At 40.2% G+C, this 21,683-nt stretch overlaps 1 protein-coding gene across 1 annotated transcript in view; it reads right to left on the bottom strand.

Annotated features, from left to right (window-relative positions):
- Positions 1-3,307: 3,307 nt before the first annotated feature.
- Positions 3,308-21,683, bottom strand: part of REEP5 (receptor accessory protein 5) — a 42,202-nt gene continuing 23,826 nt past the window's right edge. Inside the window, exons 3-5 of the mRNA XM_059916879.1 lie at positions 20,710-20,848; positions 10,553-10,721; positions 3,308-5,724 (exon numbers count right to left, since the gene is read on the bottom strand). Of these exons, the coding sequence (XP_059772862.1) occupies positions 5,675-5,724; positions 10,553-10,721; positions 20,710-20,848 (358 nt within the window). The 3' untranslated portion in view covers positions 3,308-5,674. The remainder of the gene's footprint in view (positions 5,725-10,552; positions 10,722-20,709; positions 20,849-21,683) is intronic.

Genomic DNA, 21,683 nt, shown 5'->3' with positions numbered 1-21,683 from the left:
GGAGACTTGTGTTCTTCAGTTCTGGGAGATTTTCTTGAAAATTTCATTGATGATTTTTCTCCCCTTTCTGATCTTGGAATTGCTTTTTTTTTAAAATTAGACCAACAGCTTTATTGAAAGATGAGAACAGAGCCCCTCTTCCCCCAGGGTCCTTGTGGCATCGACCTCAGGCTCTGAGCATCCAGGCATCCTATAGCCGGAGAGCTGATCTTGGAATTCCTTATTTGAATATTGGACCTGCTGGGCAAGTCCTAAAATTTTCTTACCTTTTTTTCTTCTTATTTCCATTTCTTTGTCTTTATGTTCTGTTTCCTAGAATTTCTCAGCTTTATCTTCCAACCCTTCTATTGAACTTTTCATTTTTCTTGTTATTTTCAACTTCTGTAAGCTCTTTTGTCATCTAAATGTTTCCTTTTTCTAGCATTCTATTCTTATTTCATGGATGTAATTTCTTCTTTCTTAGAGGGTATGGTTTATATCCTTTTACTTCCAAGTCACTTTTTTAAGAAATTGTTTTTATTTAGATCCCTGTCATGTTTAAGTGGCTTTCCTTAATTTTTTTTTTAAGAGTGAAAGACCAAAAAAGTTGATTGGAAGTTCTGAGCACATAAGAAGGGCTTGCAGGCTGTGAGTTTCACTAAAGGGATATCTGGCTGAGACATTTTGGGGGAAACTTCCAAGATCAGTGGTGTTTTCTCTTAGGCTGATGTGCTTCCCCAGAGAGAAGTCTAAGAAGCTTCCAGGAGGATAAAGATCTGGGAGCCTAGTGGGAGAAGGCAGGGTGGGGCTAATGGGTCTCAGCATTTAGTCGCTCATTCCTGTTTTTAATACAACTTCCCTCCCTTAACTCTGCCTGTGTCCCCTACTCCAAAGATCCTCTTACTATCTTCAGACGATAAACCTCCAGTCTTTACTTGGATATGAACAGTTCTTCCCTAAACCCTCTTTTTTTTTTTAGTTTCCTCCTAACATTAAGATGCTCTTTGCAGTTATTTTGATATTGAGGGTAACTATAATGAAATTTCTGTACCCAAAGAGAGACTAGGTGGGGTAGGCAGAATGGGCCGCTCTCCCTACCACTTGCCACCCGCGCAAAAAAACAAAACAAAAACAAAACAAAACCACCTGTGAGTATGTTACTTTACATGGCAAAAGGCTTTGCATATGAGATTAAGGATCTTGAGCTGGAGAGAGTATCCTGGATTATCCAGGTGGGCCCAATGTAATCACAAAGTTGCTTATAAAAGGGAAGCAGAGGTCAGAGTACCAGGTAGTCACAAACCAAGGAAAGCAGGCAGCATGTAGAAGCTGAAAGCAGCAAGGAAATGGATTCTCCCCTACAGTCTCCAGAGGTAATGCAGCCCTGCCAACCTCTTGGATGTCTGACCTTCAGAACTGTAAGCTAATACATCTGTGTTGTTTTAAGCCACTGAATTTGCGGTAATATGTTACAGCAACAATAGGAAACTAACACACCAGGTGAACTAATGAGCTAAGACAAACTCTCCAGACCTTGGGATTCTTGACCTTACTAGTAGTCTCTACCAGTAGTTCTTGTTGGCAAAAAATTAATCAGTCGATCTAAGAAAGAACGGGAAAATTTTATTCAAGCCAAATTTGAGGATTGAGCATCCTCAAACCCGGGAAGAGCATCTCAGAAAGCTCTGAGAATTATCCTGCCCATTAGAAGTCAAGACACAGTTTATGTATGGTTTTTTTTGAGACAGAGGGCTGTATGATAGATGATGTGTTTGTACTTGACAGTTTTCATAATCCAGATCTAAGTGTCATCGTGGTGGGTCATGTGAACCTTTACAAGCTCAAGAAGGCCTGTTACCTTTCAAGGAGTTGTCTTGTTGATGCTAGGAGAATGTTGCTATTTATGGTTGAGCAGGTATTCCTGCTGATGGGGGAGCTTTGGTCAATGCATAATGTGGGTACACAATGCACACTGGGGGGAGAGGGGAGACCAAAGGACAGAGAAGAATTTTTATGTTTAAATTTTTCTTGTCTTGCCATAAATACGAATTTTATTTCACATTCTCAACCCTGGCTGCATATTTGAATCACCTGAAGAGTTTTAAAATACTGGCACCTGGGTGTATAGTAGATTAATGTTAGAATTTCTGGTAGTGGAGGCAGATACCAGTATTTTTTGAAAGCTGCTCAGATGATTGTAATGCACAGCCCAGGCCTGAAAACCTCTGTATAGTAAGTGTAACCCAGTGGTTTTGTGTCAAATTGTGATTCCTGGATCATTAGCATCACCTCGGATCTTGTTGGAAATGCAGATTTTTCAGCCCCACCACAGACTTCCTGAATCAGAAACTTTGGGGATGAGGCCAGCAATCTGTTTTACCAATTCCCGCTCCCGCAACCCCCGCCAAGAAATCCTGATGCACACAAGTTTGAGAACCACTGATTTGACCAAATAACCTCTTTATTGCTCTTAATTCTCTGAGGTGTGTGTTTACAAAGATACTTTATAAGCTAATATTGTAGTAAGCAGCCAGAAAAACTTCTAAATAAGGTCATTCTCAAATATATTTACTTTCTCCTGCTATATTATATAGAACTGTAATATTTGATGGCTAAGGATGTGAATTGTATCTATTACTCTAAACACCATGATTCTAGACATACAGACATGTAATAAGCAAATGTAGGAGATGAAGCTGACCAAAGTACGCCCTCCAGAAGTAGGTATTTTTAATAAAATCCCAAATTCTTTTCTTGGTCTCTTAAACTACAGAGTGATTTGGAGGCACATATGTGTTTACTACATCAAAATATACTTACATGCAATAACAACACCAACTAGTAGTTGTATGTGACTGTGTGTAATACATTATGCCAGTAGAAAGCAGTACAGCTGACAGCTATCACAGTCAACTATCCAGTGATAACTTCGCAAACAAACGGCTCTCCAGAGCTGCAGTTTAGCAACTGGATATTCAATCAACCGCACATCGTGTAGTACTATAGTATGTATTTATTGAAAAAAATCCGTATGTAAATGGACCCGTGCAGTTCAAACCTGTGTTATTTCAAAGGTCAAGAGTAGTTTAGGTTTCCTCTACATCTAATGCTAATTACTGGTAGAAACTCTTTTTTTGGTTGGTATGTTTTTAGGGAAAGTCTTTCCTCTGACAGGTAGTTACCACCAGGGGAAAATTACAGGCCAGGTGAGGAATGGGGTCAATAAACAGCAGTGTTTAAGGTTCACTTATCTGTATTTACTTAAGATTTTGCTTAAATTATTCTAGATTTCTTTTAAGCCCCATCAAATAAAATGAACTAAAACAGCTCAATGAGATAACGGAATTTTATTTACATCCATTTTCATTTACTATATCACATCTTCAGGATAGGTGGTAACTTATTTAAAGGCTATGCTCATGTTCTTCAGGCTGTAGGTACAAGACTCTCCAGAGTAGCAGTAATTGTCAATCAGAAGCTCTTAAGTAGGAGAAGAATTGTCGTAGGAATTCTTTGCCTTTACATATCCCCGAAATAGCGTCCATGTATAAACAAATGCTTGTCTTATAGCTAGACACAGGCTCGATTAGTTTTTCAAATACTCTAGCCATGGCAGTACCTTATTTGGGAAAACTAAACTGAGACAGAATTGCTCAACTCATAAGTTCTCCTGTCATTAATATGTACACGTTGACTGCCAAAAAGAGTAACTAAAATTTCTTACAGAATGCACTGTAGGGTAAAGCTATAGGGATTAAAAAAAAAAAATTGCATTCAGAATTTTCTTAGTAGTTTTAAAACTGGTATTAGCCTGTAAGTAGTTATGAGCAATAGTAACTTGTATGCTCCACCCTGCCTGATACTTTGTATACTAAAAGTTACATATTTTGTATACTAACAATCTGATTATATATTCTGATTAGCTAGAAGTTGCTAATTTTCATTCTTCTGCCACCAAGAAAAGCATAGTTTATTTACAGGGAAAGGGATTTAAATACTCCTAGAGGTACTTTTTTAAATCTTTAACCTAAGGCTTGATTTTCTTCCAATAACAACTAATTCTGTTTGCTTTCTAAAAGGTTTTTATTTTTTAAGGTATGGTTAATAAGATGCCTAATCATCACATTCCCCCCCCCAAAAAATATTATTATAATATTGGGTGTGATATTATCCATATTATTATAATATTAGGGTGATATTATGCCCTATTTTTGATATCTTTGATATTTCATGAGAAATGATTTCATGAGACATCATTATGATTTTACCTAATTGTTATCTAAAAGGGACGTAATCACCTTTATTTGCTTTAAGAAATATTTTACAGGCCTGGATATTTAATTTGAGTTTTGTTAGGCTCTTGTTTTGGTCAGTTTAGTCTAATTCAGAAGCATCCTAGCAGTATGGTTGGTGCAAAGCTCAGATTCTGTAGTACAGACAAGTTGTCAAGGTCCCTATAAGCTATGTGGCTAATCAAGCTAGTGACATTAATTTTAACTTTGTGTTCTGTACTTAAACTATGAGGTTGTATGCAGTTTATCAAAATAACGCATAAAGGTGAAGGCGTGTAAATGGACTACAAATGATTCTGATTTGTAAACTAGGGAAGCGTCTGGTGTTTGACCATAAAGGCCAGGGAAAGAAGGTGAAGGCCGTTTGTCTTAACCACTGCCAACTGGATTATGGGTTATATCACACTTCCTTTCTTCTCCGAGAATTGCTCTTAGAGCCTGGTGTCATCATTAGCATGTAGTTGCTAATGATAAAAACAAGAATGTACATGTAATCAGAAGTGGGCAAGCCTCCGGAGGTTCCTTAACTGCTTTTAAAAAGACTGGAAAAGAAACAAGACTAAACCAACATATTATTCAGCTATGAAGGTGAAACCAGGGATGGTTTCCACTATAGCATCTTAAAAACAGACAGATTGAAAGCTCATCAGCCAATTTTTAAAGAGCTACAAGACAATATTAGTAGTTCTACAGAACTGGGAGCTGTGATGTGTGTGTGTGTACATTTCCCCATTTATCACTCAACTGACTGCTGTACAAAGCTGTTTTTGTATTCAGCTGCTACAATGTTAGGAAAACCACCAGGCCAACCTCCAGTTCAGCCTCATTTATCACTTAACTGTTCATATGAAACATTACTCATGTGTATTGCTTTTCTGAAGTATTATTCAGATCACACCAGCACAGTGGAACCTTCAGCCTTCGGCAGGAGCTCCCCATGAGCATTATGCCCGACAGTAACACTTCCCTATGCGTGTGTATGCACAAATACATCAAAAACATTTAATACAAAATTGTACTTTACATGAAGTAGACCGTTATAGAGTATCCTAAAAGTACAGAGAAAATGCATGCAGAGAGAGCCCACTGAAGTACAAAGCCTGTAGGATATATAATTTTAAGTTTATATTTCCTGCAGGATGGTGACATCATGTCTTTTCCTACCCAGAGGCAAAATGTACTTTCCAAAAACTTGGACACTGCCCATTACATTAAATTTAAATGCTCCCTGTGTATACAGACAGTAAAAGTAAGCAAAAAAACTTACACATTCCTTTTTTTAATATATCAAAAATGTTTCCAAGGCAACATTATTAAAATGATTATACCACAGTTCCTAATATAACATCAAGCTCTAAAAGGAAGGTACAGAGAGGGCAGAAAGGTTTCATCCAGTCAGTGATTTAGGTGCTCTTCTTTTCCTCACCCAGTAAATTCACAGCAGCTTTCTTGGCTGTTAGGAGGAAAGAAAATTACATCAGAGCTACTTGCAATGCGGTTCTGTGCCTAATGTAGCTACTAGATTAACAACTTGAATGACTCATGCTCAGATGAGAACATACCGAGGTTCGTGGGCAGGGCTAGGAGAGTTTCCCGGAAATGGACAAGAGACCTCTTCAAGGGCAAATCCTGAGTACCTGAGCAGAGTTACTGAAGGTCGTCTGGCCTAGCCCCCTTGTAGTGACTGTCACCTAAGCCATTGCCCTCTGTCCTTTAAGTATCACAAGAAGTAGAGATTCCTTGAGCGTATAGTGTCCCCTGTACATTCAAGAAATTCTCCTTTGTGTCTGGGCACTCACCTGTACAATTTCACTATGTCTCAATCTGATGACAACAGGGTTGGCTGTCTATGCCTTAGTGACAAAAATCAGAGAAAATCATCATTCCCCAAATCAAGAAATGACGGAATACTTATATGCATGTTTATGTTCTATCGTGCCACCATTTCCTTGTATGATGGGAAGAGTTTGCTGTAAGTCTTCAAGTTCGTGGCACAAAGCTACATTCATCAGGAAAATATTCTTACATCTGTGGGAGATTAAGCCCCACCTACCCTGCCTAATTACCAAGTGGCTTGGAATGTGCTGTAAGAACGAGTGTGATATGTGTGATGGGGCAGCGGGGAGTGTTCTGGAAGCCTCCAGGCCTCCTGAGATTCCACAAACTGCAGCTGTTCTTGATGGAGCCCCAAGGGGAATGCCAGCCAAGCAGACCCTCCTTGTTCACCAGCTGCCTGACAGCTGCTCTCCCTTCACTCAATTAAAATTGCTGAACAAAGTTTACACAGAAACTGCAGCTTCTCTCTTAACTAGCCTTTTGCAAAAATGTCCTTTTTGGAGAATCCAGAAACTCGGAGAAAAGTCTAAAATGTGTCAGCACCTAAATTCCTCTTAACTTATTTTCATTCTCACACCTCTGTTTAGGAATGTATCAAAGTAAAATCGGATCAAAGTAAAATCGGATTTCAGAGTACTGAGATCTGAGAGAATCAAAGACTAAGAAATGTGGGCAAACTAGACAGAAATGACATCATCAGAGGTTGCTGGTTAGGCTAAGAGCAAGGAGGAACAGTTAAGAAATCTCTTAAAAAGGAACTGGCGATTCCAACGTGGGAGGATGTGAAGAAACTGTAAAAAACATTCTGAAGGAGACTGGAGCCATGTGCCCAGGAGCAAGCGTCGGGAGAGAACGGCCTGTGATGCGGGGGAGGGGAGAGCACACCACTGCTGGGACACACAGCTGCTGGGGGACCGTCTGGGGGATCTTCCTTCCCCAGGGGCCAGGTCACCTCTTGTCTCCCACTTTCTCATTATTGTAGAACTTTTTTTTTTTTTTAATTCTCTAATTCTATGCCCATTCTCCGCTTTTTAAAACCCTTACTGTGCCCTCTGGAATTTAAGTCCCATCATTAGCGAGCTCTCCTCTATCCTCATCCATTTCTCTGAATGTGTCCTTTACCTTGTTGCTTTTACAGAAACCTGGCTGTCCCCTAAGGACACTGCTTTCTCAAGTGTCGGCTGTTTTTTCCTTCCATGACCCTGGTACTACTGGGTCTGGAGGTCCAGAAAGCGTCCTTTGTTCTTCAGGGCCATGTTCAGAATCTCATGTCATCAGATTATCTTTCCCACTTGCCCTTCTTTTTCCAGTCCGCTGACCCTTGGGCTGTGCTGCCTCATTTCTTTAAGATTTTACCTCCAAACTTAATATCACTCTCTAGCACTACTCTTACTTTAATTATCAGTGATTACAATATTCTTCCAGTATCCTGGCCTCTTGGTTCCTCCCCTCCAATAACCTTGACATTCCACCCTACCTGCTCCAGCCTACCTCACGTCCTCACTGTCACAGCCAGTAATGGCTGCCCCTCTCTGGTCTCAGTGCCGAGCGTCCCACTCCACCATCACCTCCTATCTTTGCAGCCCGCTCCCTCTATTTTCCTGACTCGAGTTCTTCTTCCCCCACCACCTGGTTGTATAGTCCATCGATTCTATCGCCCCTTTCACTGTCCCTCACTTCCCTTTTGTCCTCACTTCCCTCCTCTGCCATCAAACATGAACCACTCATTAGATCCCCCTTCAGAGCTCCTACTTAACCAAGTCAACCCGGACGCAGCTCTCCATCTATCCCACGGCTGCACCCATGCAGCTGGAAATGTGGCTGGAAAAGAAGACACAAGCAGAATACGCGGCCTCACTGTAAGTTCAGGAACACAAACCTCCAGTGAGCCTCTAATGCCCCCTGGCGATCACACGACACTGACCCAGTCCATCCACTCTCCCGTCTTAGAGCGGCCAGCACACTACAGTCACACTCACTGGTCACCGTGTCACCTCTGGCTGTGTGTTGCGTGAAGCAACAATGGCAGGGTTGCGTAGATGCCACAGAGACCTGACGGCCGGCAAAAGCTGAAGTATTTATTATCTGACCCGTTACGGAAAAAGCTTGCTGACCCTCGTCCTAAGTAACTATTTCATACCATCTCCCCTTTCTATCACCTCCTTCCCCACCCTCTCTCAGTTGACCTTCTTTCTTCTTAGTTTCCTGAGGAATTTGAAGTGATGAGAAAATCACTTCTGTAAGCTCTCACCATCACATACGCTCAGCTACCAGCATCTTCACCCATCAACACTGATTCCCCTCCTATAATTCTAAACTGTTCCCGCTCCTACGACCGATCCCTCTATTTGTACTCTAGACCCTGTCTCCTCTGGTCTATTCCAGGACAGAGCTCCAGCAATTCACCTTCTCACTCCTATCATTTTTTTGCTCTCTACTGGATCATTCCTATTAATTTTCAAATGTACTTTGTTTCTTCTACCTTAAGAAAAAGAAATAAACATCCTCAGGACCCTAGTACCTTCCTCCAGTTACAGCCCCATTCTTCTACTCCTCTCTGCGGGAAACTTCTCAAAAGACTAATCTATGTTCTCTCATGCCCTTCCTCCCATAAAATCCATTCTGATCAGGATTTTGCTCTCGCCACCCCACAAACTCTGTTTTGTCAAGACCACTAGCGCCTTCCTCACTGCTAAATCCAAGAGTCAGTTTTCAGCCCTTATCCTCCTTGACCCGTCTGCACCATGTGGCCACGGACCCCTCCCTCCTCTTTGAAACAGTGTCTTCACTTGGCCCCAAGGATACCACAGTCTCGAGTTTTCTTGCTTGCTCAACTGGCCAGTCCTTATCAGTCTGCTTTTTTGGTTGCTTCTCATTTCTTCAATCTCTAAATATTGGTGGCCACAGGGCCCAGGCCTCAGACTTCCTCTTTTCTAACTACACTCACTCCCTTGTGATCTCATCCAGTCTCATGCTTATTATACTGTCCATATGTGGGTAACACCCCCACCAAATTTCTATCCCTAGCCCTGCCCTGTCTCCTGAACTCTCAACATCCATATCCACCTGGCTGTGCCGACTTCTCCATGTACCCAGGAGACACAAAGGTATGTCCAGAACTAAATTCCTTATTTTCCCTTCTACACCTGTTAACACCCAGTCTTCCCCAGCTCAGTGGCAATCCTATCCTTCCATGTGTTCAGGCTAAAAACGCTTGGCCTCGTCCTTGACTCCTCTCTCGTACTCCATTGCTGATCCATAAGCAAATCCTACTGGTTCTAACTCCAGAACATAGCAAGGATCTGACTTCTCACCTCCTACTGCTACCACTACAAACAAGTCAAGCCACCACCACCATCTTCAGCCAGATCACCGCAATAACCTTTTAACTGGTCTCCTGATTTCCTTCTTGTCCCCCTTCAGTCTATTCCTAATACAGTGGCCAACATAAGCCTGTTCCAACAGAGGACGAATCATGTTGCTCCTTTGCTCACAGTTCTCCAGTGGCACCCCATCTCACGCCCATCTCACGCCCATCTCACGCAGAATAAAAGCCAAAGCCCTTACAACAGCCTGGAGGGCATTATATGATCTGTCCTCTTCCAGCTCCACTCCCCAACCTCTCTAACCTTGTCTCCTTCAACTCTCCCTCTAGATCACCCCCCACCAATCCTACTCTGCCCGCTCCCGGCTTTTGCACATGCCATTTCTTCTATCTGGAGCTTTCTTCCCCATGGCTCCTACCCTTAACACTTTCAACTTTGACTCAGTAGAGCCTTCTTTGTGAGGATTTGCTACATCACTCTATTTAAAATTGTAACCTTCCCTTCAGCCCCTGGCACTCCCTATATTTCTATCTGCTTAATTTTTCTCTGTATCATCTGCTAAGTATGCCATATAACTTGCTTTTCAATGGTATTGTCTCTCTCTCTCTCTCAACAAGATTGTAACCTTCATGAGTTCACTATGGTCCATTGGTCTGTCTGGTTCCCTGGTTCATGCCCAGTGCTATGAACATGCTTGGCACATATTAAGCACCTCAACAAATAAGTATTTGAATGAAAGGATCAGGAGAGCTGAGAGAGAGGGCATTCTCTTGGCCCTCTAACAAAAGCAGTGTGAACAGCATATTAAGCAGTTCAACCTGAAATGAAGTAAAGAGACTGCACTTGTGTATAAATACAGATGACTCTCTGAAATCTCTACCAACCAAAGGAAAGTCATTTTTCCTAATGTGCTGACCGAATGATGTGTTTTATGTGACATGGTAGAAGAATGTCGGGAAAAGTAAAGGCAACAGGCAAAGTCTTGGGAAAGAGATCCCAGACTAGCCCTGGCACTCGGCTGAGGGAAGGTTATAGGACACGAAGTGAGGAAGCTTGTTATGTGGGCTCGGTATATCCCATGTCCTCTCACACGCTGCATCAGCTGTCCCCGAGCCATACCTTCTTTAGAGATGGCATCTGCAGTCTCTTTGGCTTTGTCCTTCAAGTCATTCACCACGTTGTCCACCTGCGACTCGTGCTTCAGGAAGAAAGGACGGATGATGCGCGCGTAGAGCAGGTCCGCTCCGTTGGCCGGGCTGGGAGCCATGCACCACAACAGGAAGCCGCACTGCACAGAGGAGAGGCAGCATGGTGACAGAGGGCAGCGGCATCTGACGACACACGCTGCCACCACTACTCTGGGGATGGCACTGCCTCTGCTATTTGCCCCAACAGCACTTCCAGTGTTTCCTGCAGGATACAGGTGCGCTTTTCTTAGATGGAAAAAACATGACAAATAATGACCTAGTAAGGAAAAGCTGAGACTGACAAAAGAAAGGCAAAACACACCAAGTCCAGCAGCTTAACTTCCTTCCTGACTTGGACCACTTTTTAGTTGAGAGTTACAAGAGACTTTTATTAATTATAACTCTTAATCAATTAAAAAAATAGTATTTATCTGTGTGTGTAAACCCTGTCCACGTAGGTATCTATGAGGCTTGTTCTCAACAGGCTTACCTCAGTAAGTTTGTCACCTTTATTCATCCTGTTATAGAAAAAAATACCCTGGCCATTCTTGAATGCTTCCCTTAGTGGGATCTCAGTTTTGGGTAGATCTTAGCCTTCAAGGAATCTTTACAGTCAGCTGTTCATCATCTTTCACCTTGAACGTAGATATTATTCTTAACTCTTCCTTTATGGCTCTACTTTGCTATTGAGATGAAAAATTGACAAGAGTTCTACCCTAAACACTTACACAACAAGAACTGTCACACTATGTTTACTTTGAAAAAACCTTTACTGTTTATTCAAATGATAAATAACTCAGCACTTTAAGTTGTCCAAGCAATTTATTCCGCTATAATGTAATGAATGAGCAAAAAAGGGAACATTCAGAATGATATGCTCATTTCCCTAGAATGTTTGATAAACAGCATACTGTGTTCTTTCAGCTTAAAAGCTTCTAACTATATTGTATTCCACACAGCATAGGTGACTCTATAAAAAACAGAAGTCATTTCTTGAGATTCCAAATCTGTAGTTTTTACTTCTCCTCCTTAAAGTAAAAACCTTTCAACTTCTTACGCCATATATATTTATTTCTATAGTCCTTTTATTCCAAACCAAAGAATGTATTCAAATAATCAAGAAGCTACGTTCCTTTCTAAGATGGTCTTTTAAGTTTGCTCTAGAGATGCAAACCTGCTAAGGGGCTACTACTAATGACAGAGAGCTTGAGTTAAAATGCACACATTTGTGCCCAAAACTCACCCCAGCAGTACCACGTTGGCTCTGAGAAATTTCCATTACACTTTGAACTTCTATGACACTCAAAATACAAAACAAAATGCAGGTTCTAAACAGATCAGGGTCGGAGGGCGAGCTTTCAAAAGACAGGGGTTACCAGACTGGATTTTAAAAAAACAAACTATGGCTATATGCTTCTGATAAGAAACACACCAGAGGTAAAACCAATTAGGAACACTGAAAATAAGGAGATGAAAAAAGATGTATCTGACAAATACCAACTCTCAAATTAGCTCATATATTATAGTAATATTAATAGTACATAAACATAAGGCAAAATAAGTAAACAGTGATAAAGAAGGAAAACAGTTAGTCAAGGAGAACAATTTGCCTGAACCTATATGTCTCTGAAATACGTAAATATATATAGGTTTGTGTTTTTTATATTTACAATTATATAATTTTAATTTTTATAATTATATATCACTTCCAATATAGCTTTGAAATGTATAAACTTGAAAGTCAGAATTATATAGATAAATGGACAAAATCCACAATCGATTTTTAACATTTCCATCAAAAATTGATATATCAAAAAACTAGAAATCAGTAAGAATACAAAGCAAAATACACAAAATTTAAAATCTTGATCTAAAGATATACACAGATCTCTCCACCCAACAAACTGGGGACTAAGAGAATTGTATACTACAGTATATAGAGGTAAGAGAACTGGGCTCAGAAAAGCTGGTTCCAGTCTTCTCACTAGCTGGGAAAACCTTGTGCAAGTTACCTAATTGCTTAAGTCTGTTTTGACTCTATAAAAAAAAAAATATTAATAGAAATTTTAAAAAATCTACCTCATACAGATTTTGTAAGAAAATAAGAAACACTTGGAGCATCTAGCATAGTAAGGCTCTGTCCCTATCCCAAGAATACTGTGTCTTCTACCAACATCCATGAAACAGTAACAAGCTACCTCATTAGAGCTTTAAGCCAGGTAAAATCAAATCCCAGGACCAACATACACCCTTTTTAAACAATTATTTTGTTCTTACCTCTCCTTTTACTACCTGAAATGAAATGCAAAGTCATGACATACTTACATACACAATTACAAAAAAACAAAACAAAACAGTCTTCTAACTGGAATATAAAGAAAAAACAAAGTGAAAGTAATTTATTAAAAAACAATGTATTTTAAAATGTAAATATTCAAGCCAAACTATATTAGAAAACAACATAAAATAATAAGTAGAATCAGTGACTATTAACAGCTACAGACAAAATTTTCTCCATGTATTCCCAAAAGGTTGCCTGCTTTCCATATCAGAGAATTCAGCCAAATGCAATTCATTGCCATAATCTCCAAGTTATGATTTTAAGCCAGCCCTCTCTTTACCTCTCCCACCCCTTACGTGCGACAGACTCCAAAACTCATTTACTGAAAATGGGATGTTCAGAGTTAGGAAAGCAAAGGATGGGAAAGCATGGCAGTAGGAAGGGGAAGGGCAAAGATTCAGACTGGCCATCTCGTAGTCTCACTACAGCTGTACGTGCAACCACCCAAAACTCCAGTGAGCCCGCACAGACACAGTGGCAAGTAAGACCTTCTGTTACAGGTCCAAGCTCTTAAATGAAGCCAATTCCTTGAAATATCCTCAGTCTTTAGTGTGTGTGTGTAGCTCCACATTTACTTTTAGTTTTCCAAGTGACTCTGCTCCAGCACACACTGGGCTTGGCCAGCCATCCTTGTGAAGATACGCCAGAGAAACCTGGTTTTCTGAACTACACATTTGCATTAACCCGAAGCACAGAACTAAGTGTGACTGCAGTTTTCACTGGCTTTAGCTTTAATGTCCTCTGCTTACAGCCAGGTTATTAACAGGCAGACCCTAGAGACCATCTCTCTAGTTAACATTTCCCTGTGGTTTTCAGTATCCAAACATTCATGTTTTCCATCATTTGTTTTTTTTGGGGTTTCTTTTCCGGCCACACACAAAGCATGCGGGATCTTAGTTCCCCAACCAGGGATGGAACCCGCGCCCCCTGCAGTGGAAGCGTGGAGTCTTAACCGCTGGACTACCAGGGAAATCCCTCCATCGGCTGCTTATATAGGTAACGCTAATACATACACACACACCTAAAACTTAATAAAACAATTTAGACAAAATGATATACAGGAAAAGGAAAAGTTACATTCTTGACAGAACATCGGAATTCTGTGTGGACATTTTGAAGAGAATGCAGTGTCCAAGGGGACGTGCCATGTACTACTTACTGCAAACAAAGCAATAGTTTCCCACCAACTATATTAACTATTTGGAGAGCAGGAACTATTTGGATTTAGTTTTTAGCATCTAACATCCAATATATTTGTTATTTATACAGGGGCATCTTGCTGTATTAATATTTAGGAAATTGGCATGGAGTTTTAAATTGACATGTAATACATTTTAATTGTTACTATTTAAAATTGTAAGAAATAGTCTCCTGGCTCGTATTCCTACGTAGAATATCTAATTGTCAGGAATGGATTATTGATGTAGACACACATGCCCACAGGCCTCAAGGTGAAGTAGAAATGACTCACTGGGTTAAGAACCAGGAGAGTTGGTATCTGTTCTATGACTTTAGGTAAATCAAACAACCTCTCTAAGAGTCGATTTTCTCTTCTGCAGAATTTTTAGGAAAGTCACAAATTAAAAAACGTACAAGATAGTAGTAGTATTACCACATCCTACAGTTCTTACTGTTGTTGAAAAATCTCTGAAATATTACCTGCCTATGCAGGTAACAGCCCTTCAGCAACCCAGAAAAGCTGATTCATTCACCTTTTCTGGATGAATTAAGCATGGCTACCAGACAGGACCAGAGCCAAGAGTCTACATTTCTGTACCTCTGCAATGTGATTAACTTTATAGGCTATTCTCCAGGCTGTTCAGTTAGTTCTTTCTGGTACCCTCTAGCTATCGTCTTGAGACAATAAAATAATTACTGCTCTTTACCTACATCGTGAGCATTTTCCAGTTCTCATATGAAGTAACTTTCTTGTATTAAAAATAAAGTTAATTACTATTCAACTCTCAAGGTGATATTCAGCCACCAGCTTTTACAACTCCCTTTTCTTAATCTATGTAACTACTCTACAGCCGAGGAATACCCTGAGCTACACAGATCTGGCCATCCTTTTAATCAAGCTGCCCCCAAAGTGCCCGCTGACGATACTTCCAACAGCAAACACAAGCCCACTCAGACAAAGAGTCCGGGCATGCCATTTCAACTCAACTCTCGGCACTATTAGCACAGACACACTAAATCCTTAAATTACAAATTACAACAGACCAGATAATTCTGTCTATGATTCTAATGCTGTCACTACTCAATTTTCCCCTAGAAGAGGTATTTCCAAGGTAGGGATACACTTAATATGCACGGTTTGGGACTAGCCTGGTGAGAACTGAGAGTTAATGTCAGAAAAAATGTATGTCAACACTGACTTCCTGGTATGCTGCAATCACTTGATCAGAAACAGAAGCCTTGGGAAGCCTTTGCAACGTAGCCACGAGAATGGTCATGGGCTAAAGTTAAAACAGGCTGCTCAGCACGCACAAATGAAAGGTAAAAACGAACATGGGAAGGGGAAGATTCTTCTATCTTTTTTGCCTCCTACAAAGTTAAGAAGAGAAATGTTATGCTCTCTGTCAATGGGTGAAACAATACAGGTGATGGTCTGGATCAGGACTTCAACTTGCCAAAGTTTATTCAACCTTGTTTTAAAAATAAATCTAGAAGATGATTCAAATGAGAGTAAAGATGAGGTGCAAAGATATTCATTGTAGCATTAGTTAAAATAGCAAGGTAAATGTCCTAAATGTCTATTAACTGGGGAATGAATAAGTTATTATCTATAATGGATTAGACATTTATGTCAAAGAATATTGAACGAGAAAATACTCATAATATTGTGTTAATTGAAAAAAAGTGAGTTATAGAATCATATATCATATATATCAGCGGTCCCCAACCTTTTGGGCACCAGGGACCAGTTTCGTGGAAGACAATGATTTTTCTGCGGGGGGGGGGGGGGGGGCGGGGGGATGGTTCAGGTGATGATGCAAGCGACAGGGAGCAGCAGATGAAGCTTCGCCTGCTTGCCCGCCGCTCACCTCCTGCTCTGTGGCCCGGTTCCCAACAGGCCACGGACTGGTACTGGTCCACGGCCTGGGGGTTGGGGACCCCTGATATATATGGTTTCAACCATACATCGATGGTTAAGACAATAACAATTGTCTTACATCAAGCAATTTATCTGCACATTAAAAAAAAAAAGGAAGACTACCCTAAGATGATAACAGTGGTAGTCTTCCAAATACTATTTTCTTCCCTATCTAAAACATGCCCCAACACACATGCACACACACACAACACAAATGCAAACAGTATGACAGCAGGGATTTTGTTTTATTCACCAAAATCCCCCTGACCTAGAACAGATTCTGGCACATAGAGGTTCTAAATAAATATCTGCTAAATAAAGAAATACACTACTTTAACAATCAGAGAAAAAAATTATTTTTAAATAAATACATTTATTTTTAAACCTTCTGTTCAAAGATGGACCTCAGAGCAAAGCTCTGAACAGGCAGAATCCACTTTTTCTAGCTCAATACATTGAACAGTATCTTCTCGACTAACCCTTGATGCCTAATCATTGGTTCCTCTTATATTCCTGCAATCTTATAGGCTGCTTTAGAAAAATGGGGGGAAAAGGCCAACAATACTAATTCTGCAAAAGATAAAATAGTAAACATGGCCTTAGTTGCAGGTCTCCTTTTCATCCTCCCACACAATCACCTTGTGATTGTAGCAATGGCGCAGGTAAGATCTATGCTAGTCCTTAAAATGGGATAGTCTCCTACACACTGCAATTCAGAGACCTTTTCTCAGTCAGTTCACTGAAGCCACTCAGAATACGCCACTAATGCAGGAAGAAAGCATTTTTATTGACAGCACAATCAATTTTTAATCATCTCAAGTATATTATCTATTTGGAACATATGCGGTAAATTCACTCTCTCATTCTGGACGCCGTGACATCAAACAGCTGGACGCTCACTACTAATGGATGTGCATTTGTTTTACTGTTAGGGAGGAAAATTTGTTGCAAAGCAATTTTTGTAATGTACTTCAAAATCAAATATAAATGACTTGGTGATTATCTTTTATTCTGGATACTTTCTACCTCAAGGGGCCTCCCATTAGCAGAGGCGATCAGGAGCAGGCTGAAGTCGGGCTTGTGTTTCGGAAGTCTGAGGTCAGATACTGGTGTGAGTGGTTCTGCGGACGGACGGGATTCTGTTCAGGGCGAGCAGTGGGGCCCAAGGCAAAAGCCCAGTTTCCTTCTGTTAGAGACCGCAATGTGATGTCACTGCCGTTAGATGGATCTTATTAAGGGGTTCAAAAATATTTTAAGTTTAAAATATGGACATTCAAATTAAAGATTATAAAATTATTTTTATAAGTGCTAAATATCTTTGGATAACAAAAGCACACAAAAAATCCAGCAATCTCTGGAATCTTAAATCTTCCCACAGACCAATTTTTTTCCCATTTGTTTTGAAGGAAAAATTTTCAGCTATGTTAAAGGCGTTCTGTGGTAACAGCATTCAAAATTAAGAGACTATCCATGTTTTCATTTAAGCTTTTAAACTATTTAGCTTTTCTTTTTTTTAACCATAAGTGGTTTCATACTGTAATATTCTATAATTTTTTATAATTAATGAATTATGCAAAATTTCTATATCTCTACAAATGGATTTCATTTCATTTAACTTGTATGGATGTACTATTAATTCATTTTACCATTTACCAGTTGACGGACGCTGCAGGGTTTTTTTTTTTATAATTTTTATTTATAACCAAAAATGCTGCAATAAATGTCCTTATGCAGCTCTCTTATGCGTGGTGAACATTTCCTTAGGATGGATACTTAGAATTGCTAGAGTATCATTTTCATTGTGACAAGAAACTGTCAAGGCCTCCTTTAAAAAGGCTATTCCAATTTATAGCATTACCACCACACATCCATTTCCCAATATATTCACCAATACCAGATATTCTCATCCTTTTAGATACCTGCCAATGTAACGAGCAGGTATTTAAATGTAATATGGTATTTCACTATTTTAACTCACATTTCCCAGATCACTGACTACGCATATTTTTTTCTCTTCTGTGAAATGTCTATTTATAACCTTTGTTCATTTTTCTCCTTTTCTTCTTACTTGTAAATGTTTTTATATATTCTGGATATTAATTCCTTACCTGGTGTAAGTGTTGTAAATACATCCTCCTAGTCTGTCATGATTTTATCTTTGCTTATACTGCCCATTGTCATATAGAAATTTCTGTCTAGTTTCTATACCTCCAAGTTAAAAAACATTCTCCTATACTTTTTCTAAAACAGAGGTTTTGGCATAGAAGTCCTGCCCTGTGAGGCACTGGGGAGAACAGCTAGGGACTAAGTAGCCAGGGCAGTTCCTCCTCAAGCCCTCCTGCTCCAACCCCTAGAGCTGTGAATTCCAACTTAGGAGCAGCTGCTTGGGGAGGAAAGGGTGACACCTGCACCTGAGGAGCTGTTTAGTGGGGGAAGGGTAATCACCTGTGGCTTTTCTGCTGCCTGGAGTCCCCACCCTAGGACTCACACACCCCTGCCCTGAGCTTATGGACTAGCATGGGTCAGGGTGTGGCCTCCTCCATTCTAACACCCGATGGAATAGCTGATACTCCTGGAGGAGAAGGAACTTACAGGCCAAAATAACAAGGTATTTGAAAAGTACAACCAGTTCAAAACAGAGACAACACAATCAACTACAGATTCTATCAGCAGCAGAAATTTTAGAAGTGAACGACCAAAAATTTAAAAACAGCTATGCTAAAAGAAATACAGCGACATGAAAGAAGAACAAGAAAACATAGGGAAGAGCCAAGCAAAACTACTAGGTATGAAAAATATAACAGCTGAAATAAGAACACAATGTATGGCATAAACAGCAGAATGGAACAAAACTGAAAAGTGGAAGATTGGATTGAGAAAATCTCCCAGAAAGAAGGAAAATACAAATAAATATGTTTGAAAAATAGGTAAGGCCAGAGGAAAAGAAAGAATATATCCATAATTACCAAGAATTAAAAATCAAGGTAATATCAACGTGGTGGCGGCTGCGGGGAAGGAGACCAAAGGATGACAGAGCTTCCGCTAATTTCCTGTAACTACATTTCTTTAGATAGAAAATTTAAAAAGCAAGTTAATAGAAATGTAGACACTAGGACAAATTAAAACAACAAGGACACTCAAAATAGGCCTAAATATAGAAATAAGGAAACAATTATTGATTCCGGGGAAACTAAAACACTGCAGTTAACACTGCATGTACATTATATATATACTATATGGCCCAACTAAACAGTGCTTAACAAGTCATAATAATAAAAGCAGTGAAGCCTTATCTAACCAAAATTATCCCTGAGGAAGATGGGGACATCTTTTATTACTATCAAGCCTGCATGTGTGGCAGGCAGGAAGGAGGAAAGAAAGCCAAATCCTTATCTTCTGGTGGGTATCAAGGGCTAATGTGTAGGGACTTCCCTGGTGGTCCAGTGGTTAAAACTCCATGCTCCCAATGCAGGGGGCCCAGGTTCCATCCCTTGTCAGGGAACTAAATCCCGCAGATATGCCGCAACTAAGACCCAGCGCAGCCAAATAAATAAATAAATAAATAAAAGAGCTAATGTGTAAAACATAAAAATTAAAAGGTAACTAAACAAGGATATTATTTAGAAACAGAGGTAAATGACAAAATAATCTGTCATAAATGAAGGGACAGTGGTTGCTTTTAAGGAAGGGCAATATAAGGGGCAGGAGTGCAGATCTTCAAAACTCTTCCAGAGCTATTTGAGTCTTTAAACTATGTCATGTGTAACTCTTACTAAAGCAAATACATAAGAGTATGAGGGAAAAGAAGAAGACCCAGAATTCATAAGATCTGGACTCACCACCCTCGGCAGCTTGGGAAGTCTGGGTCGGTGAAGCTGAGGAACTATTTACATCCTATGCAACTAACCGGAAGCAAGCCTCTTCCGCGGAAGACACCTGAGGAATCAACTGAAGACAGTCCATCCCATTCAGAGAAAAAGAACCAACCACCCTATCTATCAAAAGATGCAAACTTTTCATCGTCATTTGCCTTGGAGGCCAAGGCTGGAGTTGATACAGGTGCCATTAGGGACGAGTTCAACATCCTACTCCCTTTCCTCACACAGTAGTAGCCGAGGCGAGTTCTCTGGCAAACACAAGGCGTGGCAGGGCTGATCCCAGACTACTGCACCTGCCAGAGTTATTAAAATGACTTCCTCAGAGAGCCCGTTTCACATCTGCTTTTTCCAAACCTATTAATAAGTATTTTATTCCAGAAATAATGACTCCAGCACACCACTGTGAATAATTGATGACTTGGTAACATTTACAATGTTGACGCATCAAACACAGACAACAGAGCATAAAGATAGGATCTTGGCAAAGAGCAATGCTTGAGCTAGTTCACAGTATTTCCATCTTTTATTATTATCAAACACATTGTAAAGACAAAATTGCTTTGGCTGTTTCCAAGACAATATACAAAATAAGTTAGACATGTTGAATCCTGTCTTCCTGTTTATTAATCTGAGGCAGAGCCACAGATGTCCAACATTCAAGCATCTGTTCCTATTCCTTGTATATAGGTCCTGAGATGGAGTTTATTTCAGGGGTAGGGAGCAAAGCAAAAACACAGATGGAAGAAAACGGCAGTTCAGGAAAGCCAACGTACCTTCAGCATGTAGTAGAAGGGGAACCATGACAGGAAGAGGTCAGAGAAGAATTCGGCAATGCTGAACACACCATACACTACCCAGTAGGTCAGCCACTGGGTATCATCTTCTTTGTTTGGACTCTCTATCGCTTTAATTCTGAAAGGCAATACAAAAGCAAGGGTATCATGCAGTAAGATCTCAATGAGACATTTTCAAACATTATACTTTCACAGCTGTCCTCCAACACCAACTGAGAAACTCAGGCAAATGCATGCATCATGTCACTAGATGCAAAAGTACAACATGAAAACAGGCAGCAATGTAGAGATGTCAGGACAAGCCATTATAACTACCTGTTACCAGTTCTCTGGTTACCAGAGAAACCAGCACCAGTTGTCCCCTGGATCTCCACTCTGCTTGAGTCTCCACGAAGGCTCCAGGAAACACCACCAATGACTGGGAACTAGAGTAATCCCCACTCTCAAGTGGGGTCCTGCCACTAGGGATATATCAATAATTCACTCATGTAACTCAGTTCTTATGCACTTTTAATAACTGAAGTACATCATGGTGAGTAGGCATTCCATAAAAGACCTTCTGGAATATAGTTTAGGCACTGTCCAAAGTTCACAACACACTTCATTACAAAGAGGTGAAAACAAACATCATGGTGTCCATTTGGTTTCGACTGACATTACGTGATCCTCAGGCTGTGACCTTTCCTCCTCTTATCGGTGAATAATATGACTTTCTCAGTATCTACTAATGCTTAAACAAAATTCATTCTGTAAATGAATAGAACTAAATTTAAAATAACCTTCTTTTACTTCTGCATCACAGGAATTTCTTCCAGTCCTGGGAATCCCTTCATTCTAAACCTCAATTCCATAATTTTTTATCCTATCCTGATACATGCCTGGATACTTATCGTACCTGAGCTGGACTACAACAGTAAACTAGAAGAAACCTGAATCTTGTTTGGCCTATGCGA

Source organism: Balaenoptera ricei, chromosome 3 (assembly GCF_028023285.1).
Source record: "Balaenoptera ricei isolate mBalRic1 chromosome 3, mBalRic1.hap2, whole genome shotgun sequence".
Classification (NCBI taxonomy): domain Eukaryota; kingdom Metazoa; phylum Chordata; class Mammalia; order Artiodactyla; family Balaenopteridae; genus Balaenoptera; species Balaenoptera ricei.
This window is presented reverse-complemented; position numbering and strand designations above follow the sequence as displayed.